The following is a 19,575-nucleotide window of genomic DNA, read 5'->3' as shown; positions in this document are numbered from 1 at the left end:
CATAAAACAAAACTGCATAGTAGTTTTAGGAGATTCACCCATGATCTGGTGTGTAAGTAATGAGGTCGGTACGAGCCGCAAACATCCACCTTTCCTTCAACACATACAGTCAAACTACAGCTGGTGCACTGCGATGAACCGTTTGAGTAAGGCTTAATTAGAACAGTAAAACAGAGTTAATGTATGGTAATAGCATCAGCTCTTATCTCCCCAAAAAAGCAAGACCGTCCTTTCTGAAATCTGTGGAACCCCACCCCTTCCTGCAGTGATTGTCACCATCTTCTATGTTCCAGTTGGATCCCGGAGGGTCTTCTCTAGTCCATCCTGAGTTAAAGAGCCTGCCAAAAGGTGTTCTCCTTAGGGATGGGGTGAAGAATTAGCTCATGTTAAGTCACTGTTTCACGATCACCTCTGAGCAAATGCCAGTCGAGAGACGAGTTCACACCTGGCTTTGGAGCCAGTTGCGAGGATCAAGCCTGGCTCTGAGGTTCCTTAGGCTGCGTCGGGCTGGGGAAGGTCTTGAGAAGAGGACTCCCTGTGAGGACTCGGGGCTGTGGCTGCCCTCGCTGTTACTGGAGCTGTTGCTGGAGGTGGAGCTGGAGCAGGAGAGCGTGGTCTGCGTGCTGCGCTGCGAGCACGGCGAACGGGACGTGATGGGGAGGGGAGTGAGCAGCGAGGAGGAAGGAGGCTGGCAGGGGCACTGGAAAGTCCCTCCTCCATACCCCCTTCCTCGAAGGGTGCTGAGCTTTGCGTCCAACGAAAGAGTGCGCGGCCTCAGACCGAAGGGGGAAGATGACAGTAGAGACAGGTTTGACGAAGGCTCCGGCCAGCCATGGCGGTGACAGCAGGGGCTGGTACTGCAGTGGCTGTCGCTGTCCGAGGTCAGACTCGCATCTGAGGACAGCAGGCCCAGCCGAGGGCAGCGCTGGGGGCTCGCGGGGCTTCGGGGAAGGCGGTGAGGTGTGCGGGGGCTGTGGCCGGACAGACAAGAAGTACAGTGACGAGGGAAACCGGCGGGTTTTGTATTGTTCTCCTCAAACACAGACATCCAGGTGAGAGATGTGCCCAGCTGGCTGCGGAGCTCCAGCTCCTGCATCCTCCGGGCCAAGATGTCTGACACGGTGCTGCTCAGGTCATTGGATGACTCAATAACTGCAGGAAGTAAAGAATCAGCATCATTACACTGCTGCAGAGGAAGTCTGAGACATGAATCGATTTAAGAATGCATCCAGTAGTTTTGCAAACTTCAGACTAAAATGACATCAAGCCCTAAAACCGAAGCAGATCTCTCGGGTTTACAAAAGTAATTCATGCAAACCCTACACCAACTACTTCACCTGTCGTTGTAATAGGACGAGAGCAGAGCACGAATCTCAGCAGACACAGCATTATCCTGCAGCAGGAGACCCTCACTGGAGGGTGTGGAAAGGGAAGCTGGGGGGAGGTTAGGAAAACCAAGGGCGGCGCGACACAGAGGGTGGAGTGGAGGTGTGCAACAGGTGGCGTTTGGTTTTTATGTGTATTGATGGTCAGTAAGGGTGTTTAAATGAGATAGGAGAAAAAAGAAAAAAGACATTAAAGGTTAGCAATGAAAGTCAATAGAAAATGTACAGAATAAAAAAGAGGGATGAAAGGAGAGAGAACAAAGAGGGAAACAGTAAGTCAGTGTGTAAGAGATAAGACTCCCTTCTACCTACAGTACAGAGAAGTAAAGCAGAGTGTGAGTTTGAGATACTACAGAGGAAAGTGACTTCATATTCGTGCACACACACACACACACACACGTGCAACATAGATATGCTGCAATAATCTTCTTGTTAAAATTTAATTGAAAAGATTACCCATTTCATGGTAAAGAGACCCCTGTTTGGGTGTGATGGGAGCTGGTTTCCGCGGTGACGGAAGTTCTATCTTCATCAGGTCGTCACAGCACTGCTTCCACTGACCTGTCGAGCAAATTATTTACCGTTAAACCACAAACACCCACACAAATAGACAAGAGTAGCTCCTCACCATCTCTCAGAGAACATTAAATCACTATGAGCGTTATTCACGAGAAGCTTACTCATATCATAGAAATGCTGCCAAAAGGCCTCCATCCAGCGGTGTGTGTCCTCTCGGCTCTCTGTAGTCAGCGTGTGTGTGACCTCCTCCCCTCCGAACTGGTTACTGACGCAGATATTCTGCGCTTTACTGTGAGGGTCTTTCTCCGACGCACGTATTCTGGTCTCCTGAAACAAAAAGCGCAACAAAGGAACCGTGTAATCATCTACCTCCAAATGCGCTCCACAACTGAGCAATTGTTCATTACACCAGTTGTAATAGTAAGTCCCCGCTGAAAATAAGCCCTCGCTAATTGAGCTAGCAATTAGACCTCTTTCAAACCATTTCCCTTCTGCAATTATCCACCAAAAAAAGAGAACCCCCCCCCCCCCCAGCTTCAACTGAGACCAGGTGTGGGTGTGTGTGTGTGTGTGTGTGTGTGTGTGTATGTGTGTGTGTTTGTGTGTGTGTGTGTGTGTGTGTGTGTGTGTGTGTGTGTGTGTGTGTGACCGCTAGATGGAGGTGTTGTCCTATTTTTCTACTAGGTTCTGTCTCCACTCATCCTAGCAAATGTTTACATGGACACTTTAATGTTTAGGTTGGCAGGGTGCTGAGGGTCAGAGGTCACAAATGACTGAGTGAGTCACAGTGGAGGAAATGTACAGCCCCAAAGACATGTTTCCAACTTAAATCATGACATTAGGTGACAGAACCAGAGTTTGGGAATTGTGATGAAATAATAGGGGTCAAAGACACCAAATGAAATGAAAATGTTGAGAGCTTCTCTGATTTTTAATTATTTTTATGTTGTTGTAGTTTTGCACTCCTGACAACGGCAGAAAAAAGGTTTTCTTGTGCTCATTTTTTGAATTGTGACCTCTTTGGGGCATCAAGGGGCTTTTGGCTTACAGGTAAAAATATTTTTTTTTACTTATTCTTCTAAGATCAAAATATACCGACTAGCTCAGGGATTTAGCTGGCAGCAATCCCCAACCCTTGACATTTTTCTTTAGGGTTGCAGAAAATACACCCTTATGAGTTCTGTAAGGTTTATCCCTTTGGCTTACTTTGTTGATGCCAATGGTAAAAGCCGGCTCTACATTCGCCTCCACATCCTCTTGCTGCTGGTAGCAGAAAAGGCTTGTTCCTTTTAGCACGGCGTACACCTTTGTCCAACTCTGAGGGTCACCTCCACATTGCTGCAAGGCAAACAAAAGAGGAGCATAAAAGAAAGGAACACACAGAGAACTGGCAACATGAGGAGAAGGTACATTGGTATTGATATTGGTACACTCAATCCATCCACTCAATCCAATTGTGTTTCACACATTTGTATTTTACCGGAATGTTTCATCTATCTTGTTATTTCCATTTTGTATTTTGTAATTTGTATTTTGTAATTTGAATTTCTTTTATTGTTGATTTATTCAGTATAATTACTTACAACTGTACCATGTTCAGCGCTTTGGGCTTCCTGACAGGGTTGCGGAAGGCGCTTTATAAATAAAGCTTTGATTGATTGATTGATTGATTGAAGGTGGAAAGAGGGGGAAAACAAAAGCCCGGAGCCCTTGGAGGAATACCTCACATCAGTGCTGCACACACACCTGCCAGCTTACCTTAACTTTCAAACATCCGCTCATCATCTGTTGGGTCATACAGCGAGGCTGAGCGACCAGGCGACAGCACACACTGCCGTAGAGCGGCAGCCAGTAGGAGCACTCTTCTGCAGGCGGAGATAAACAACATAAATAATTAAAAATATTCCACTGGAAATGCTCACACAAACACGCGGTCACATGCATGCACACATCCCGGCACACTCTCCATCCCCACCTTCCATTAGCACACAAAACAAGGCACTTGGGTGTAAAAGACTATCAGCTGCGCAGAGTGTCATGAAATGCGGCTATGAAACTTTATGGCACACAGAGGGGCCAATGAATAAAACGCAAGAGGCATGTCTGTCTCTGGGTCTGGGCGCTTGTTAGCCCACATCATTACAGCTTTGCACAGCAGTCACACCATATTTATCACTGTGACCTTGACAACTGCTGTCTGTTAGAGAAAAGAGGGGCGCGGACAGAGAAGAAGGAGGAAGAGGAGACGCTTCTTGTTTTTAGAACAGAAGGAGAAAATAGGAGACAGAGATGAGTGAGAGCAGGACAAAAAAAGCAGACAGATGGCTGATCTGGCACAGGAAGCAGAACACTAGTGAGGCTGCCACTCACCGTTGCCTGAAATGGTGAGGTCGTGCGTGCGGAAGTTGTCCTGGACGTGTGAAAGGGACAGGGTGGTATGAGCTAACAGGTGATACTTAGGACCCCTATGAATACACAACAAACAGCAGGATTGTTTTAAAAAGAAGCTAAAATGTACTACATTTTAAACGTAATCAAGCTGAACTTACGGTACAGCGGGTACAGGCAGGAGAAAAGGGGCCGCCCCGCCGTTGCTAACAAGACTACACTGTCCAGGATCCATGGCTGCCCTGAGCTTCTTCCCAGCTGATCGCCCCAGCGAGGAGCTCAGCTTGCTGGCTAGTTTTCTTGGTGTGCTTCCGGCCGAGTAGTCGTCCTCCGAGCAGCAGCTAAACAGCTCTACACGGAGCTCAAAGCCCGGACTAGCTTCGTTACTGCAGAGGGACACATGTGGTGTTGGTTTTATCAGAACAAAGCAGAAACACAGATGGTAAAAAAAAAAAAAACTGCAAGGATGCGGCTAACACTAACATGGTTCAAACAATCATTATTATTTTACATGTGCTTCACAAAATATCGACTTGTGCTTTAGTTCAAAAATAGTTTTTTTGTATAGCACCGTCTGTTCTACAGCTCCTGCTTCCAGTCATTCACCTGTGAACACACACTGGTGGTGATGGGCTATGACCGATTAAACCTAAAACGTTTTTTTGTACCTGGCTGTAAATGTTATTCTCTGCTGTGAAGTTGGAATTTTTAACATGGGAATCAACGAGAAATGTATTCTTTCCGGATTCAGCCCCTAGTGGATGAGGGGGGAACTGCAATTTTTGTAGTTAAAAAAAAGTGTGGAAGTCAATTCACTGGCTTCACTTTAGGCAGGCAGTTTTCCCCTTGGTCTTTCCCAAGGACACAACGACTGTGACAGACTGAGCAGGACGCGATCCCACAACCCTCCAGTTACCCCTCTGCCATCGTCTCTCCTGCTTAACTCAAAAGCGAGGTCCTATTTTCAAATTAAAAACCTTTATTGCTCAATAACTTTTATCTTGTTACCATGATGAGTTCTTTAACCTTTGACCCCTTGACTACCATTCATTTTGTTGCACTTTAAATGGGATAATAAATCTTTTATACAAGGTCTACTTACAATACGATGGTGTTGTCAAAGCAAATATCGGTGAGTGTTCGGTCCACTATCACCATGTCTGTGTCAAAGATCTCTCCTCCGAGCTGCAGCAGGCAGAACACGGCACACCGGTGAAGTTCTGCAAAAGAAAAAAAAAATTTTAAATTAGAAAAGGCAAAGTAAGGCAGTTTTATTTGTATAGCACATTTCATACACAGAGGCAATGTGCTTTACAGGAGCAAGAACATAAAACATTAAAATCAACGTGGCAACATAAAACAGCAGATTTTAAAATCTAATTAAATTAAATTAGATGTAAGAAATATGATAAAATGACAACGTTAAAGGGTGAGCCGTTACAGTGCAGACGGTGTAGCATAAGAATCATTCATTTAAAGGTCCAGGTTTCTACAAGCTGACTGTTTGCTAAGGATCTCAGAGCCCTGCTGGGCATATCTACTGCAAGAAGATCCAACATGTATTTTGGCCCCATGCCATGAGTGGTTTATAAACTAGTAGAAGCACTTTGAAATTGATTCTGTTGTTGATACAGCAGGTTGAAAAGACAACTTTGAAGACTTTAAATTTGATTTATTTCACCAAAAGTTCCATAATTAACATAGACTTGCAGTCTAGAGGATGTGAAGTGTCGAAACCAGAGGGTGCTCTTGATGAGACACTTTGTTATGGTCACCAGCCTGGCCTCTTCAGGTGCAAGAGCCAGGATCACCCAGCCCCGGTGATCAGCCAGACACCACCTCTCCTCTTCCACTCTTCCAGGCTGCTGAGGAGCACAGCTGAGACGAATCCCTATGACGACTGACACCTAGGATTAAAAGGCTGTGCCTTCAGCAGTCTGAGAGGCAGCAGTGCACTGCTGTCCTCCGGGCCTCATGTAGTCTCCAGCCCCTTCGACTAGATGAGTTTTAACTTTTATAGTTTTAACTCTGAGTGATCAGAGGGATCGTTTTTAAAGTTAACTTGGTGATGCAATTTTATTGACTTTGGTTTTAAACACTTTCTGTTTGGTAAAACTTTGAATACAAGTTTTAACCAGGTGTTTTTAATGTTGGTGATTGGTCTTTTAATGTTAACCTTTTTGAGTTGTTTTTTGTTTGGCATTACAGTATTTTAATAATGCTTACCATCTGTTTGCATGCTTGTTTTTAACCTTTTGACAATTAAACCCATTTTTAAACCCACTATCATGTTTCAAAGCCCTTTTCAGACAGACATTCTGGAACATTTGCGGACAATTCAATCCGGTTTTTAACCGGAACTGTGTTTTCAGACACACCACTTTTGGGGGCAGCAGTAGCTCAGGTGGTAGAGCGGGTTGTCTCATGATCGGAGGGTCATGGGTTTGATTCCAGCTCCCGCCAGGGGTATCCTGCTGTTGTGTCCTTGGGCAAGACACTTCACCCAACTTGCCTGTGTTAGTGGTGGTCAGAGGGGCCGACGGCGCCAAATGGCAGCCTCGCCTCTGTCAGACCTCCCCAGGGCGGCTGTGGCTACAAGTAGCTTACCATCACTAGCAGTGTGTGAATGTGAGATTGTGTGAAAGCGTCTTTGGGTGTCAAGAAAAGCGCTATACAAGTTCAATGCATTATTATTATTATTATTTTGTACCGGAACTTGTTCTTTCGGCTGCGTTCACACAGCAGGGAAAAGTTCCAGATGTCTGACGGCAGCGGGGGGGTGGTGGGGGGAGAGAGAATCGGACTCATGTTAAGAAGAAGAAGAAGAAGAAAATATCATTTCTATAGCGCCTCTCAAGATAAAAAATCACGAGGCGCTTAAGCATAATTCTGCGCACACGAAGATGCATAGGAGATCTGGATGATGAAGCTCAATGGTTAAAGGAATCACTGAAGCGGTGTGAAGCGCTCTGTCGCGCGTCTAGGCGGTACCGTAGGAGGCGAGCTGCCGTGGTTCGCCGCGTGCTACAGCAGCGAGCTATCTAGGTGCGCACAGCGTCCCCCGGTCCCCTCCTCCTCCCCCTCCCTCTTGTCCAGAACTTTACCTCACCAGTCTGAAGCAGCCACCCTGTCCGTAACAAGTCCGGACCTGTTACTAGGGGCTTCGTCCGGATAAATTCCGGAGCACGTTATCCGGATGTTTGTATTCAGACAGAAAGGTCTTACGGACAGATTCCGGAACATTTCCGTTTTTCATGGCCTGTCTGAAGGGGGCTTTATGTTACCCCCTCCTTCACATTTTAACACCTCCTGTCGGGGACGTAACACACTTAACCTGAGCAGGTGATGCGTGGAAGAAAACCAGCGGCTGCACCTGTCAGACAAACTCCTTTCTGTCATCGTTCATCTCGGTTCAGTGATCAACTTCGCCAGAAACTACAGAAGACTAATGTGCAAAAACTAAAGCACAACAACAACTCTTATGTTGAAACAAAGCAACTGAAAAAACATGAGCTGATTTTACACAAACTGCTATATAACTTTAAGGCATTGCTGCTTTTTCCTCCCATGAAGAACACCATTGTGTCTACTAAGACTAACGGCACAATTAAGCCTTTTCTTCATGTTGCTTGGGTTCATTTGTATGTGCGGGTCATGCAGATTAATCCCATCCAGACTGTCAGAGGAGCATTGTGACCATTAGAGCGATTTAAAAGGAGTGGATTTTATCAAGTTGTTGAGAGAGATATAAAGAATTCTTTTTAAAAATGTCTTTTTAATTGGCGAACCACGTTCCACATGTCAAAGGTCAAGGAGAATTCTTTAAGTACACAATAGATTTCATTTCTTCTATCTTACAGTTCTCTGCTAATAATTCAGAGGGTGCTAGACGGTGCTTTTTGGAGCCAAGAGACAAAGCCAGAAAGACTGAACTGCCGGGTCAGGTTGTGCTCCCTGGAGTTTCACATGTCTAAAAAATAATTTAAGTAAAATACAGAAATCTCTGCTAATGCTGCAGCAGATTGTATGGATCAGCTCCAGGAGCTGATGCAAGAAAAAATAAAAGTCAGGCGGTATGGTCTGCAAATGTTAGCAAGTCTCTTACGTTAGGAAATATTTAAAGAAACATTCCAGAGAGTAGAAAAAGGTAGGAATTCCTTCATATATTAGGGGTGGGATTCTAGATTACTAGATGAAAAAAATGATCTAATCAATTAGAGGCTCTGTAATGAATTAATCTGAATAATCTCATTTTAATCACTCAAGACTATTTGCACCCTAGCAGTTTTTTAAATCAGTGATAACGACACATCCACACTTTATTGACTTTATTTCTGTAACCACAAGGTCTGTTTGATTACTTTGGTCCCATTATATATATATATATATATATATATAGTGTTGGGAACGTTACTTTAAAAAAGTAATTATTTATAGTAACTGATTACTTTGTCAAAAAAGTAACTCAGTTACTAACTGAGATACAATATTATAAAAGTAACTAATTACCAAGATAAACAACTACTTAGTTACTTTTTTCATTAAAGCATGCAAGAATTACTACAATAGTGAAATATAAATGACTAATGACTGGAACATAACAAAATGTATGTCCAAATGTTTTTTATGAACCTGAATAATTTCAATAAATAAGCACTTAACAGGAGGAACTACTAACAGGAACATTACACTTATCTAGACTATTAAAAGGTCACTGTGTGATATTTAACAAGACCCCAATCAGTTAAAATCTAAAATTGCAAATAGAAACACCTGTAAAGTCTAGTTAAATTACAGAAATGAATGTAATTTTGCACAGCATTCTAATTTTTCCAGCTTCACATAATTGTGTCTTTTTAGTAGCATTTCTGTTGCAACTAATCTAGTAACGGTTAAATAAATAAATAAAATCCTTTAAAATGACACTAGAAGAGGCACAAATCTGATGGAGGACTTACATTTACTAACGTGGGTCAGACCCAACCACAGAAGAACTGAAGCTGGGTGGTAAACACACACAGGTAGTTCTAATAACACCTGAGCTCCATGACGTCTGAGATTGATGCATCAGTGTTACAGCGGGACTAAAGACATGATCAGAAACAGGTTACAGCTGGATGATCGAGGAGGGTAGAAGATCGTGACGTCTGAGCGGTGAACAGGTGAGCGGACCTTCGGGACGTCCCGCTGTCACGCCAAGAAGGGCATGGCTGCAGATTCACTGCTGCAGCAACGACTCTGCGGGTCTGCAGCCGTAGACTATTCATCACGTCTTCCTCGTTCTTCACGGGCCGTGATGTGCTTGGATGAAAACATCTACCTCTTTAGCTCCTGATCAGCTGATGACAGCTTCAACACACCGTGCTGCTTAACGCACGCATTTTCTTATCAGCAACAGAAACGATCGTTTTGTTAAAAGAAGACGGTAATTAATAAGTTTGCTCGTTACAGAAATAATTTTTTATAGTTTTTTTTCATTAACGTGGTTATTTTAAACGCCGTTATTCCCATCACTGCTCTGTTGGGTCTACAGCACGCAGCGACTGAGACAGTGAGAACACTGAGGGTCTCCGCCCACCCGGCCAATCGTCATCGTGTTTGTAAGCGCGTTACCGACACCTCTCTCTCCCTGGCTGCAGCTGAAGTGTGGCGGTCAGAATGCCTCACACTGTTGCTCAACGTTCGACAAGCACATAGTAACGCACAACCTTCCGTCCCCAGTAACGGTAACGGCGTTGCAACAGTGGGAAAAGTAATTAATTAGCCGTTAGTAACGCCGTTATATTTAAACGGCGTTATTTCCAACACTGTATATATATATATATATATATATATATATATATATATATATATATATATATATATATGTAGAAGGTAGCCATCTTACCTCCTTTGTTCTTGAAGTACTCTGTGTCTTTCCACATGAGAGGGATCCGAAGATCTGGAATGACAACAGACGGGATCAGACCGCAAAAATGTTAATCACTATCCAACTGTGTGTGTGTGTGTGTTAGAGCAAGTGTGTGTCCATCTGTGTGAATGTGCATGCTTCTTTGCCCAAACACTTTCCAGACACTAGTAGAAGTATCTACAGCAAATTACCAACAGAGTGTGTGTAGTGTGTTCTCCAGCTGGGTAGCAGACATGCAGTAGCACTCCCCATAAACCACAACTCACAAAAGTTGAAAAAAATGCTATGGCATTGCTTTTTTCATGTTTATTTAAATAAATGATTCCAATATTTACCTGAGATGGCCACCTTCCCTTTGCACGGCATCCTTTCATCCAACGGCCCTGCGTCTGACGATCTACGTGGGACATTCTGCATGACCTGAGCTTCCTTCATCCTTTGCAGCTCTGACATGTAGGTCATGATACGAGTGCTGCATGTCTGCAGGCTTTTCGCCGCCTCCAGAGCCTGGTCTCTCTGTGAACAGGCTGCCAGCAGTTTGCAGGCTCCATCCCGCATCCGGATCTCATGATCGATCTTCTTCTGAATGTCGCTGTCCTGCAGGGATCAGAGGTGATGGAAGGGGAATGGCAGAAAAAAAGATGTTCAAAATAATGAAAAAGGGGGACCTTCTGCAGATTGAAATACATGTTGAATGTCAAAAGGAGAATGCATAAGGCTCACATCAGCCAGAAGGGCAAGAAAAAGTCAAGAGGAACCAAACAGAGACCAAGTAATGTCAAGGACATGAAGTATTTGTGCAAATATTCATTTTCAAAATGAAAATCAGTCATTTGCTTTTCTACAGCTCAGTAAAGTGTTCTCAGACTGTTGGAGTGTGTGTGTGTGTGTGTGTGTGCTTGTCCTCTCCAGTGACACATTAATCAACACACACTCTCTCCACACAAATCATCTTCTATTCCCATTTTTTTCCTCGTCAAGACCGAAACTGTACAAGTCGTTTTGTCTCCTCTACTCCATCTCTCTCATTAACCACTCCCCTCTCTCACTTTCTGGGTAATTCAAATGCATTTTTTCATTCTTTTCTCTTAAATGTTAAACCTTCACTTCTCATTTCCTCCTGCCTTCACTCACATCCGTTCCACTCCACTGATCTAGATCGGCTTTTCTTTCTTCACCTCCACACCTTCCTGTTTTCATTTCGATTCACGTTGCACCGAGCACAGACCCAGCATCAGATTGCACGCATTTCATTAGAAAATAAGGTTTTATGCAAAACGAAAAAAAAAAAACATTCTAATTTGGAACAAACAATTCTCTTTCTGCACAGTGGGTTAAAAATCCTACATGAATCATTTATAAATGTCTTAAATTCAAATAATCAAAACCTTGAACACAGCTAGAAATAGCCTTATTATACAACCCTACTTGCAAGAACAGTATGAGACGACTTAAGCCTAAGATATAAATGGTAAATAGTAAATGGCCTGTATTTGATATAGCGCCTTCTAGAGTCCTGGAACCCCCCAAGGCGCTTTACAACACAATCAGTCATTCACCCATTCACACACACATTCACACACTGGTGGGGATGAGCTACGATGTAGCCACAGCTGCCCTGGGGCGCACTGACAGAGGCGAGGGTGCTGAGCACTGGCGCCACCAGTCCCTCCGACCACCACCAGCAGGCAACGTGGGTTAAGTGTCTTGCCCAAGGACACAACGACAGTGACAGACTAAGCGGGACTCGAACCTGCAACCTTCCGATTACGGGGCGAGCACTTAACTCCTGTGCCGCCGTCGCCCCTATATTCAAGAGTCACTCACAGAAACACAAATGTAGCTGGGCAAATAGCTCAGCATTTAAACAATCACTTTTCCTAAAAGAACAACAGCGTGCTCGGCTGTAAAAAAAAAACCAAACTAAATTGCAGCAACAGCATGTGGCATTTAATTAGAGAATTCAATTTTTTGTGAGTCTCTGAGAGACATTGAGGCTTGCTTTGACAAAATGTCCAAAGAACTATTGCATTTTTATTTGGTTAGAGCAGCTCTAGTGGATGAAACAATGAAATTATGATTTAAAAAAGAAAAGAAACAGCTGGCAGTGGCACCTATAGGCATCAAGCTCTGATGAAACTCTTAAATGACTACACACACACACACACACACTCACACACACACACACACACACACACACACACACACACGCATGCATGCACGCACGCACGCACGCACGCACACACACACACACATGCACGCACACGTATGCATGCACACGCAGTGTAAAGAAGCTGTCGCCATCATCCCGTTCTGCAGTGGGTCTTAGGGTGACCTGCTGGGAGGATGTTCTGTATTTATAGCAGATAAATTACCAGGCTTCTCCTTCTGGGCATCTCAGAATAGCGATCAAGCAGCCTAAATCTGACTATAATCTACCGAGGCAGTAAAGCAAACCAACGCTTTCACATCAGCTGTGATGAACCAACCAAACAGTGAATTCTCTTTGTCTGACCTTTCAGAAATCCTCACAGCCACAGACACGCAGCTACACAAACACATTCGCGGGGCGTGCTGCGAGTGGCAGGTGTTGGACCGGTGGGCGCTGACAGACAGGCTGACCGCCCGCAACGTTAGCGGCGCGGGAAGCAGAAACACAGCGGGAGGAGGGAGGGGAGGCTTGCTGTGCATCAAACAGAGACACAGAGAGGATGTGATGCTGTCAGAGAAAACAAGAGTGGGACATGAAGGGGGAGTGAAGGAGGTGTGGACTGATGAACAGTAAAAAGGTCAGGGTGAAAGGGAGAGGTAAACGTTAAAAACACAGCAAAATAAGATGAACGAATGAGAGGAACACGTCATTCTGCTGTCAAGGTAACGAAGCGGCAAGCTTTGTAAACATGGGAAAGTTACTGGGAGAAGAATTTCCTTAAAGGACAAAAAAGTACACATTTGTGAAGACCGACTTTTCAGAAATTCAACAATTGATTATTAGGGAAACTTTGACTTTTTCATTTCTGACAACAACTTTACAAAAGAGAAATGTTTGAAGAAGTTGATTTTTTCTGTTCATTTGCTCCATACCCACAATCAGTAATATCTACAGGAATTAGAATTAGAGGTCGACCGATATAGTTTTTTCTATTTCCGACACCGATGTGTGTGTAACCCTAACCCTGGTCAGCCGATGGCCGATGTGTACTGCCGAACTTTATGGGCTCATTTTCATGGCTGACATTCAGACGTTTTCCATCTTATTTTCACGCTAAAATGTCACTAATACCATCAGTTGATGCACAACATTTCTGAAGATGAATCAGTTTTTGGACTCTGAATTAAAGTAACCATTAAATCTTAACTTGCATGTCACTGTTAAAGTCAGACACCTAAATGAAGTTAATTTAGACCATTCAATATGCAGATGTTGTTAGTGAATGTAGAAATACATTTAAATTAATTCCTGCAACAGCACCGGGCTGCAGGACGCACGCGCCTGACTTTAAATCACCTTACTAAGGACAAATATTGGTTGACAATGATGTACAAAAAAAAAACGGTAAATATCAGCCCGATATATTAGCCGACCGATATATCGGGCTACCCCTTGTTTGAAATGTGTATTTTTTTTTGTCTCTCAGTCGCTCACCATAGCCAATCATCTGTCTCCATTCAGCTTTAATTAAAAACTTTTATGACAAGTTAATCAGAAAGGTTTCTGTTAATTCTAGCTTGGAGTCAGTAAAAATCAGTATTGGCAGCAGAGAGCTGTAAAAGGTCAAACATCTGCATCAGTCCTGAAACCAGAATCGATGCTTCTGTAACGACAGAGTTTTGAGGCATCACAATGTAAAGATGAAAAATGCTCCTTGTTTGTAAAAATAAATGCAGCTCCTGCAAGCTGCAGTCAAAGATAAAAGGTTTGTTTACTTATACTTTTTTTGTCAAATCTCTTTGTAAAAATTGTATTTGAAGTACTCTGATTGGGTTTTGAGGCTACAGTGCCCATCCTTACTTCATATCCTATGAATCTAACCCAAAAGTTCACATTTTAAAGGTACACTTAGCAACATTTTCATATTTTTAAATAATTTTCTTGAGTCAGTTTGTGCTAAAACGACCCTTTACAGGGTTAATGAAAGGCAACACAGCCCCTGTCGCCCCCCTGTGGCCAGAATATTCCACTTGCAACTTCAGACTGGTGGGCCGCTCTGTTGGGACTCAACAATGAAGCTGCACCTGGTGCTGCAGTTTGTTTCCAGCATGTATCCTGCATGTTTTGGATCATGAACACAGCTGATTTGTTTGATTAAGTGAAGAACCACTCTGGTAGACACTAGTGAAGGCTGGGAGACATTGCAGCTGTTAGATCGAGCTAATTAGATAAAGCTGACACCCCACCCACACCAGAAATCCACGTAAATAGGTGGAGTGGTTAGTGCTACGTTCGTGCTGATTTGTGCCGTTAAAATTGTCGTTTGTGCTGCTATGGTTTTTAAAATATTCAACATTACTTTTATACGTCATCCAGAGGTCACCATCCCCCCAGGTAGGTCCAAAATGAACGTCACCAGCCACCCTAGACCAGAAGAAGTTCGCGGGTCATAACCTCTTCTACCTGAAGTAGGTGAGGGGGTCACCATCCCCCCCAAGTAGGTCCAAAATGAACCGGACCAGTCTACGCTTTGAGTGCTATGTTTGTGCTCATTTGTTGCGTTTAAACAGTCGTTTGTGCTGCAGTGGTTTTCGAGATATATGATTATTATAAGGTGCTAATATATGTAACATTTTTATTGTAATGCTTTTGAACTTGTACTTTTTAAATTACTTTGTCCCAGCACAAACTGGCGCAAAAGACTTTAGCAGCACAAACGACCGTTTAAACGGCACAAATGAGCATAAACGTAGCGCTAACCACTCCACCTATTTGCGTGGATTTCTGATGTGGGTGGGGCGTCAGCTTTATCTACACGATCGAGCTTTTAGATTGAGGTGTTTAAGCTCATAAACTGCTGCTTGTACTAATGTATCAGGTGCAGAGTTCATGTATTTGTCACAAACAGTCAAACGCTGACTTTACACTCCTCATGCTAATGACTCGTGTAACCTTTTAAGAGGTGATTTAATGCTTCAGTAGGTAACAGATGGTAACTCCTCTGTCACCTCTTGGCTCCTGTTTGACTATGTGGTGATCCTTTTGTGTGTGTGTGTGTGTGTGTGTGTGTGTGTGTGTGTGTGTGTGTGTGTGTGTGTGTGTGTGTGTGTGTGTGTGTGTGTGTGTGTGTGTGTGTGTGTGCTGGTGCTGTGGAGTAGAATCGCACGGCTACACAAACATTCCCACAAACAACACTCCTGAGCATTTCACGCCGCTGCAGATGGTGTTTAATGGTTTGTTTACAATGTGTTGTTCTGCATGAGTAGGCTTTCCTGTTTAGAAAACTGACCCACGACCTCCGACCCCTGCAGGCCTGCAGTTAAAGCATAATGTTTGCCCTCAGGGTCAGGTTTAACACACAAATGATTTGTAAAAGCATGTTAAACACAAAGAACCTGGGAGATAATGCTACATTTGTTTTGCCCAACTTCTGAACAAAATCATTTAGAACTGGAAAATATAGATAAGAGTCTTTTTATTCACATCAATTTCTGCTAAATCTGCACAGTTACGCAAAATTCCTTTTGAAAATGATAGCATGCTAAAACGCTCCACTAATACAATACATTAAGTCTCTAACCGGCTACATGTAAGCACGTCGATAGTGGAAACTAGTTCAGGACACCAGAGGCTCATAATGAGGTCTCACAGAGCTGCCAACATCAGTGCGTATTTTTAGTCTTGCTGGACACAAGCATGTGCACAATAATGTCCTGTCCTTCAACATCATCTCTGTGTGAGTGTGTGTGTGTGTGGAGGTCTTATGTCACTCTTTCTTTGAAGAGTCTGTGAACAGACACAACTCAACAGCTGTTGGGTCAAATACACACACGAAAAAAAAAGACAGGTCAAAAAGCATGAGAAGTTAAAATAACTGCTAAATAAAAGACTTTATGATAATTGGAGAAAAAAGCTGTAACTAGTAAAAAATAAACATGATAAGAACGACATGCATCTGTCTGCCTCTATTACATATCAGCAAACAAAATAAATAAAAGACTTGAAAATTCCTGACCACTCCCATAGGCTAGGACTTTACCGACCAAAGTGCTGGCTTTAAATTAGCCGGCCACAACTATGAGCCTCGCCTCCCTCCACCCTCTTCCGTTGCTTTTCCCTCTAGCTTATGCTTTTCCTCTTCTTTGCTCACTGTTGCAGTAAGAGATGAAGACGTTAGCTAAAGTCTAAGACAGAATACGTCACACATGTGAAGAAGGACAAAAAAAATCAATAGCAAAAGAGCCGGGAGAGGGATACAGTATAAGATAAAAGGGAAATACGAGAATGTAGATGCAACCACGGGATGGAGACATTAGTAGTCATTAATAAATGTATGTCACAATACACAGTACATGCCTCTATCATGCTTCTGCATTCATACACACACACACACACACACACACACACACACACACACACACACACACACACACACACACACACACACACACACACACACACACACACACACGTTCAATAATTCACAGAAAGCAAAGTCTGGACTCAGATTACACAACAAAACCAATCTGAACCCAAACCACTCATAAACAATGATCCCATTCATCACACAAGGTCCCTACAGTGATCCAGACTCCAGCTGCTGCTGGGAAGTTGGGCCACAGCAACTGGGAATGGAACTGGCTTGAAACTGGTCATGGAAGACCCGGATGATGGAGAAGAGGAGGGGTGGGGCAACAGAAACCAATAGGGTGTGAGAACTCACTTTTTATGATGGCAGAGCTGGCTGCAAATCAGTCCAGGCCTGATTACTGCCAAGACACACTAAACTACACACACACACACACACACACACACACACACACACACACACACACACACACACACACACACACACACACACACACACACACACACACACACACACACACACACGGCCCTCTAAGACTTGATAGCCCAGTGTACTCGGGTGGAGGTGCCAGTGTGCTGATGTCATCGTTGAAGTGATTTGTTATAGTGAACCTGCTTTCTCTTCTTGCCTGAACACAGAGAACTCTCCCTCCTGCCGGCAGCTTATGCGTTTAATTATACGCTGACAACACAGGGTTTGAGCTGCACTCGCATGGAAAACGCCTGTGTGAGTCTTGATCCACATGTGCTTGTGAGGACCGCATCCAAAAGGCTCTGCAGCCAGCTGTTCACACACACAAAGGAGGTGTGTTTCGCTGCAGCAGCACACTTGAAGTAGGGTAGGAGTAGGGTGGAGTCAATGCAAAAAAGTGTTAAAGAAAATAACCGCACGAATTGTGAAAGACTACGCCATGTATACAACAAAGTGCATGTTAGTCAGTTGATGTGTATTTGTTCCATGTGTGCACTACAAGTGCATTTGTTTAAAATGAAAACTGGCCCTGAGGTGTCTCCATAAAACAAATTTGTTTAGAGCTACGATAGAGCACTTTAACAATTCATAGGCAACAATAAAGCTTGATTGGTCATGTATGCTCTGCTATCCAGGGTTGTGTGTAGCTCACTGGAAGCTACGATGAACAGGCAGGGAGACAAGACTTTGGAATAATTTAAAGGGAATGTAAATAAGATGAAAGAATTGTAAATCTGAGTGCATCTGTGCATTTGTTAGCATAGCTACTGAATGAATGTGGTCTCGTAATACAACCCAGCATCTATAAAACACAACGCACAAACCCAGCCAATGCTCAGAATATGTGATGGAAAAAAGTGCATGTTGAAACTAGCATGACAAATAACACGTTAAAAAAACAAAACTGAATAATCATTGTTGAGGGGGATCAGTGTGAAAAGAGTGAGTTGCATTCAAAATGTAAAAAATAAATCACGTCTTTATAGCTCATAAACTGAGTGGGACTACCAGGAGCAATTAGGGATGGGTAACAGTGTTTCACCTACATAGGCTCAGGAGTGGCGCCCCCCCCCCCCCCCCCCCCAACACACACACACAGGAGACGCATGGAGGCGAAACAATCCACCCACGCAACCCCCGCCGTACTCTAACGGGCAACACATGGACAATAAATTTAAAAAGTATTGAAATTTCTGACTCTATCCAATATAATTTTTCCCATGTCAATTAATTTGATAAGAAAAATAAAATGAAAAGATGTGTGTGGGTTGGCGGTGTTCACGTCTCTTTAAGATACTGTGCCACCTCGAGTCATGTGACAACATGACTCAATGTAATACACGTGACAGCCCCATCTAGTGGACAACATTTGTTTCTGTGCATACATGTAGTTATTGTCCATTTATTGTTATTGAGGTGAAATCCTCAATATACCAGTATGATATTGATTTTAGGCCATATCGCCCAGCCCTAGGCACAGCCTATAGTTGGTTCCTATGATATCTCAAAGACAGGTATTATATTGTTTCTATTGGTGATCACAAATTTAAGAAGCTCACCATGACATGTGGGGATGCCACAAGGCTCAATTCTTGGACCATTGCTCTTCAGTCTCTACAAGCTCCCTATAGTCATTTGTTTGATCTTCCTAACAAAGCTATGAAGCCACTGCAGCTTATTCAGAATGCTACTGATACAGACTTAACAAGAAACAAGTGAATCAAACACATCACCCCGGTTCTTAAGTCTCTATAATGGTTACAAGTAAACTATCAATTTCAAAGTTCTAGTACTAGTTTATAGATCATTCCGTGGCATGGGGCCAAATACATGTCAGATTTTCCTCTGGTATATACGGTATGCCCGCAGGTCTCTGAGATCCTTAGGGAACAGCTGGTAGAACTTTTAGTGTCAGAACAGGGTGAATCTGATTTTAGCTCCTTTGCTGCACACAGATGGAATCAGCTTCCTTATGACATCAAATGTGCTCTAACTTTAGTGACTTTAAAAGGAAAATTGAAAACTTTTTGTATTTGTTAACCGTTGAATGACTGTTTCTTATGTTTCACCTTCTGCACTGTAGCTGCTCACCCTTTAACGTTGTCTTTTCTTTTTCTTAAATCTGAAATAAATTTGTGTGTTTTTTTTAATGTGCTGTTACATTCATTTTAATTTCCATGCTGTTCCCGCTAATGGAAAGCATACTGAATCGTCTTGCCTTTGATCAAACTACTGGATTGTAAATCTTCCTTAATATAATGAGCCAAATTTTAAGAAAAAAAAAACATGAAAACATCCAGAAACAAACAAAACCATAAAATGCTAAAGAGAAAAACAACAGCATTTCTAAATCACAGCTAAATGTTATTTTTGGAAAACA

At 43.2% G+C, this 19,575-nt stretch overlaps 1 protein-coding gene across 4 annotated transcripts in view; it reads right to left on the bottom strand.

The window, feature by feature from the left end:
- rtkna (rhotekin a) overlaps nucleotides 1-19,575 on the bottom strand; it is a 79,650-nt gene continuing 60,075 nt past the window's right edge. For 3 of the 4 annotated variants that reach the window (XM_015972400.3, XM_015972401.3, XM_015972402.3), the window contains exons 2-11: nucleotides 10,539-10,800; nucleotides 10,180-10,233; nucleotides 5,395-5,512; nucleotides 4,454-4,678; nucleotides 4,275-4,369; nucleotides 3,663-3,769; nucleotides 3,111-3,242; nucleotides 2,066-2,231; nucleotides 1,842-1,946; nucleotides 1-1,152 (exon numbers count right to left, since the gene is read on the bottom strand). In XM_015972400.3, coding sequence (XP_015827886.3) covers nucleotides 440-1,152; nucleotides 1,842-1,946; nucleotides 2,066-2,231; nucleotides 3,111-3,242; nucleotides 3,663-3,769; nucleotides 4,275-4,369; nucleotides 4,454-4,678; nucleotides 5,395-5,512; nucleotides 10,180-10,233; nucleotides 10,539-10,800 — 1,977 coding nt within the window. In that variant the 3' untranslated portion in view covers nucleotides 1-439. Of the gene's footprint in view, nucleotides 1,153-1,337; nucleotides 1,435-1,841; nucleotides 1,947-2,065; nucleotides 2,232-3,110; nucleotides 3,243-3,662; nucleotides 3,770-4,274; nucleotides 4,370-4,453; nucleotides 4,679-5,394; nucleotides 5,513-10,179; nucleotides 10,234-10,538; nucleotides 10,801-19,575 lie in introns of all 4 variants that reach the window. The other variant, XM_015972403.3, reaches the window with a different exon arrangement.

The sequence above is a fragment of the Nothobranchius furzeri genome, chromosome 17 (genome assembly GCF_043380555.1).
Source record: "Nothobranchius furzeri strain GRZ-AD chromosome 17, NfurGRZ-RIMD1, whole genome shotgun sequence".
NCBI classification, from domain to species: domain Eukaryota; kingdom Metazoa; phylum Chordata; class Actinopteri; order Cyprinodontiformes; family Nothobranchiidae; genus Nothobranchius; species Nothobranchius furzeri.
The sequence above is the reverse complement of the archived record's forward strand: the minus strand, read 5'-3'. Positions and strand labels throughout refer to the sequence as shown.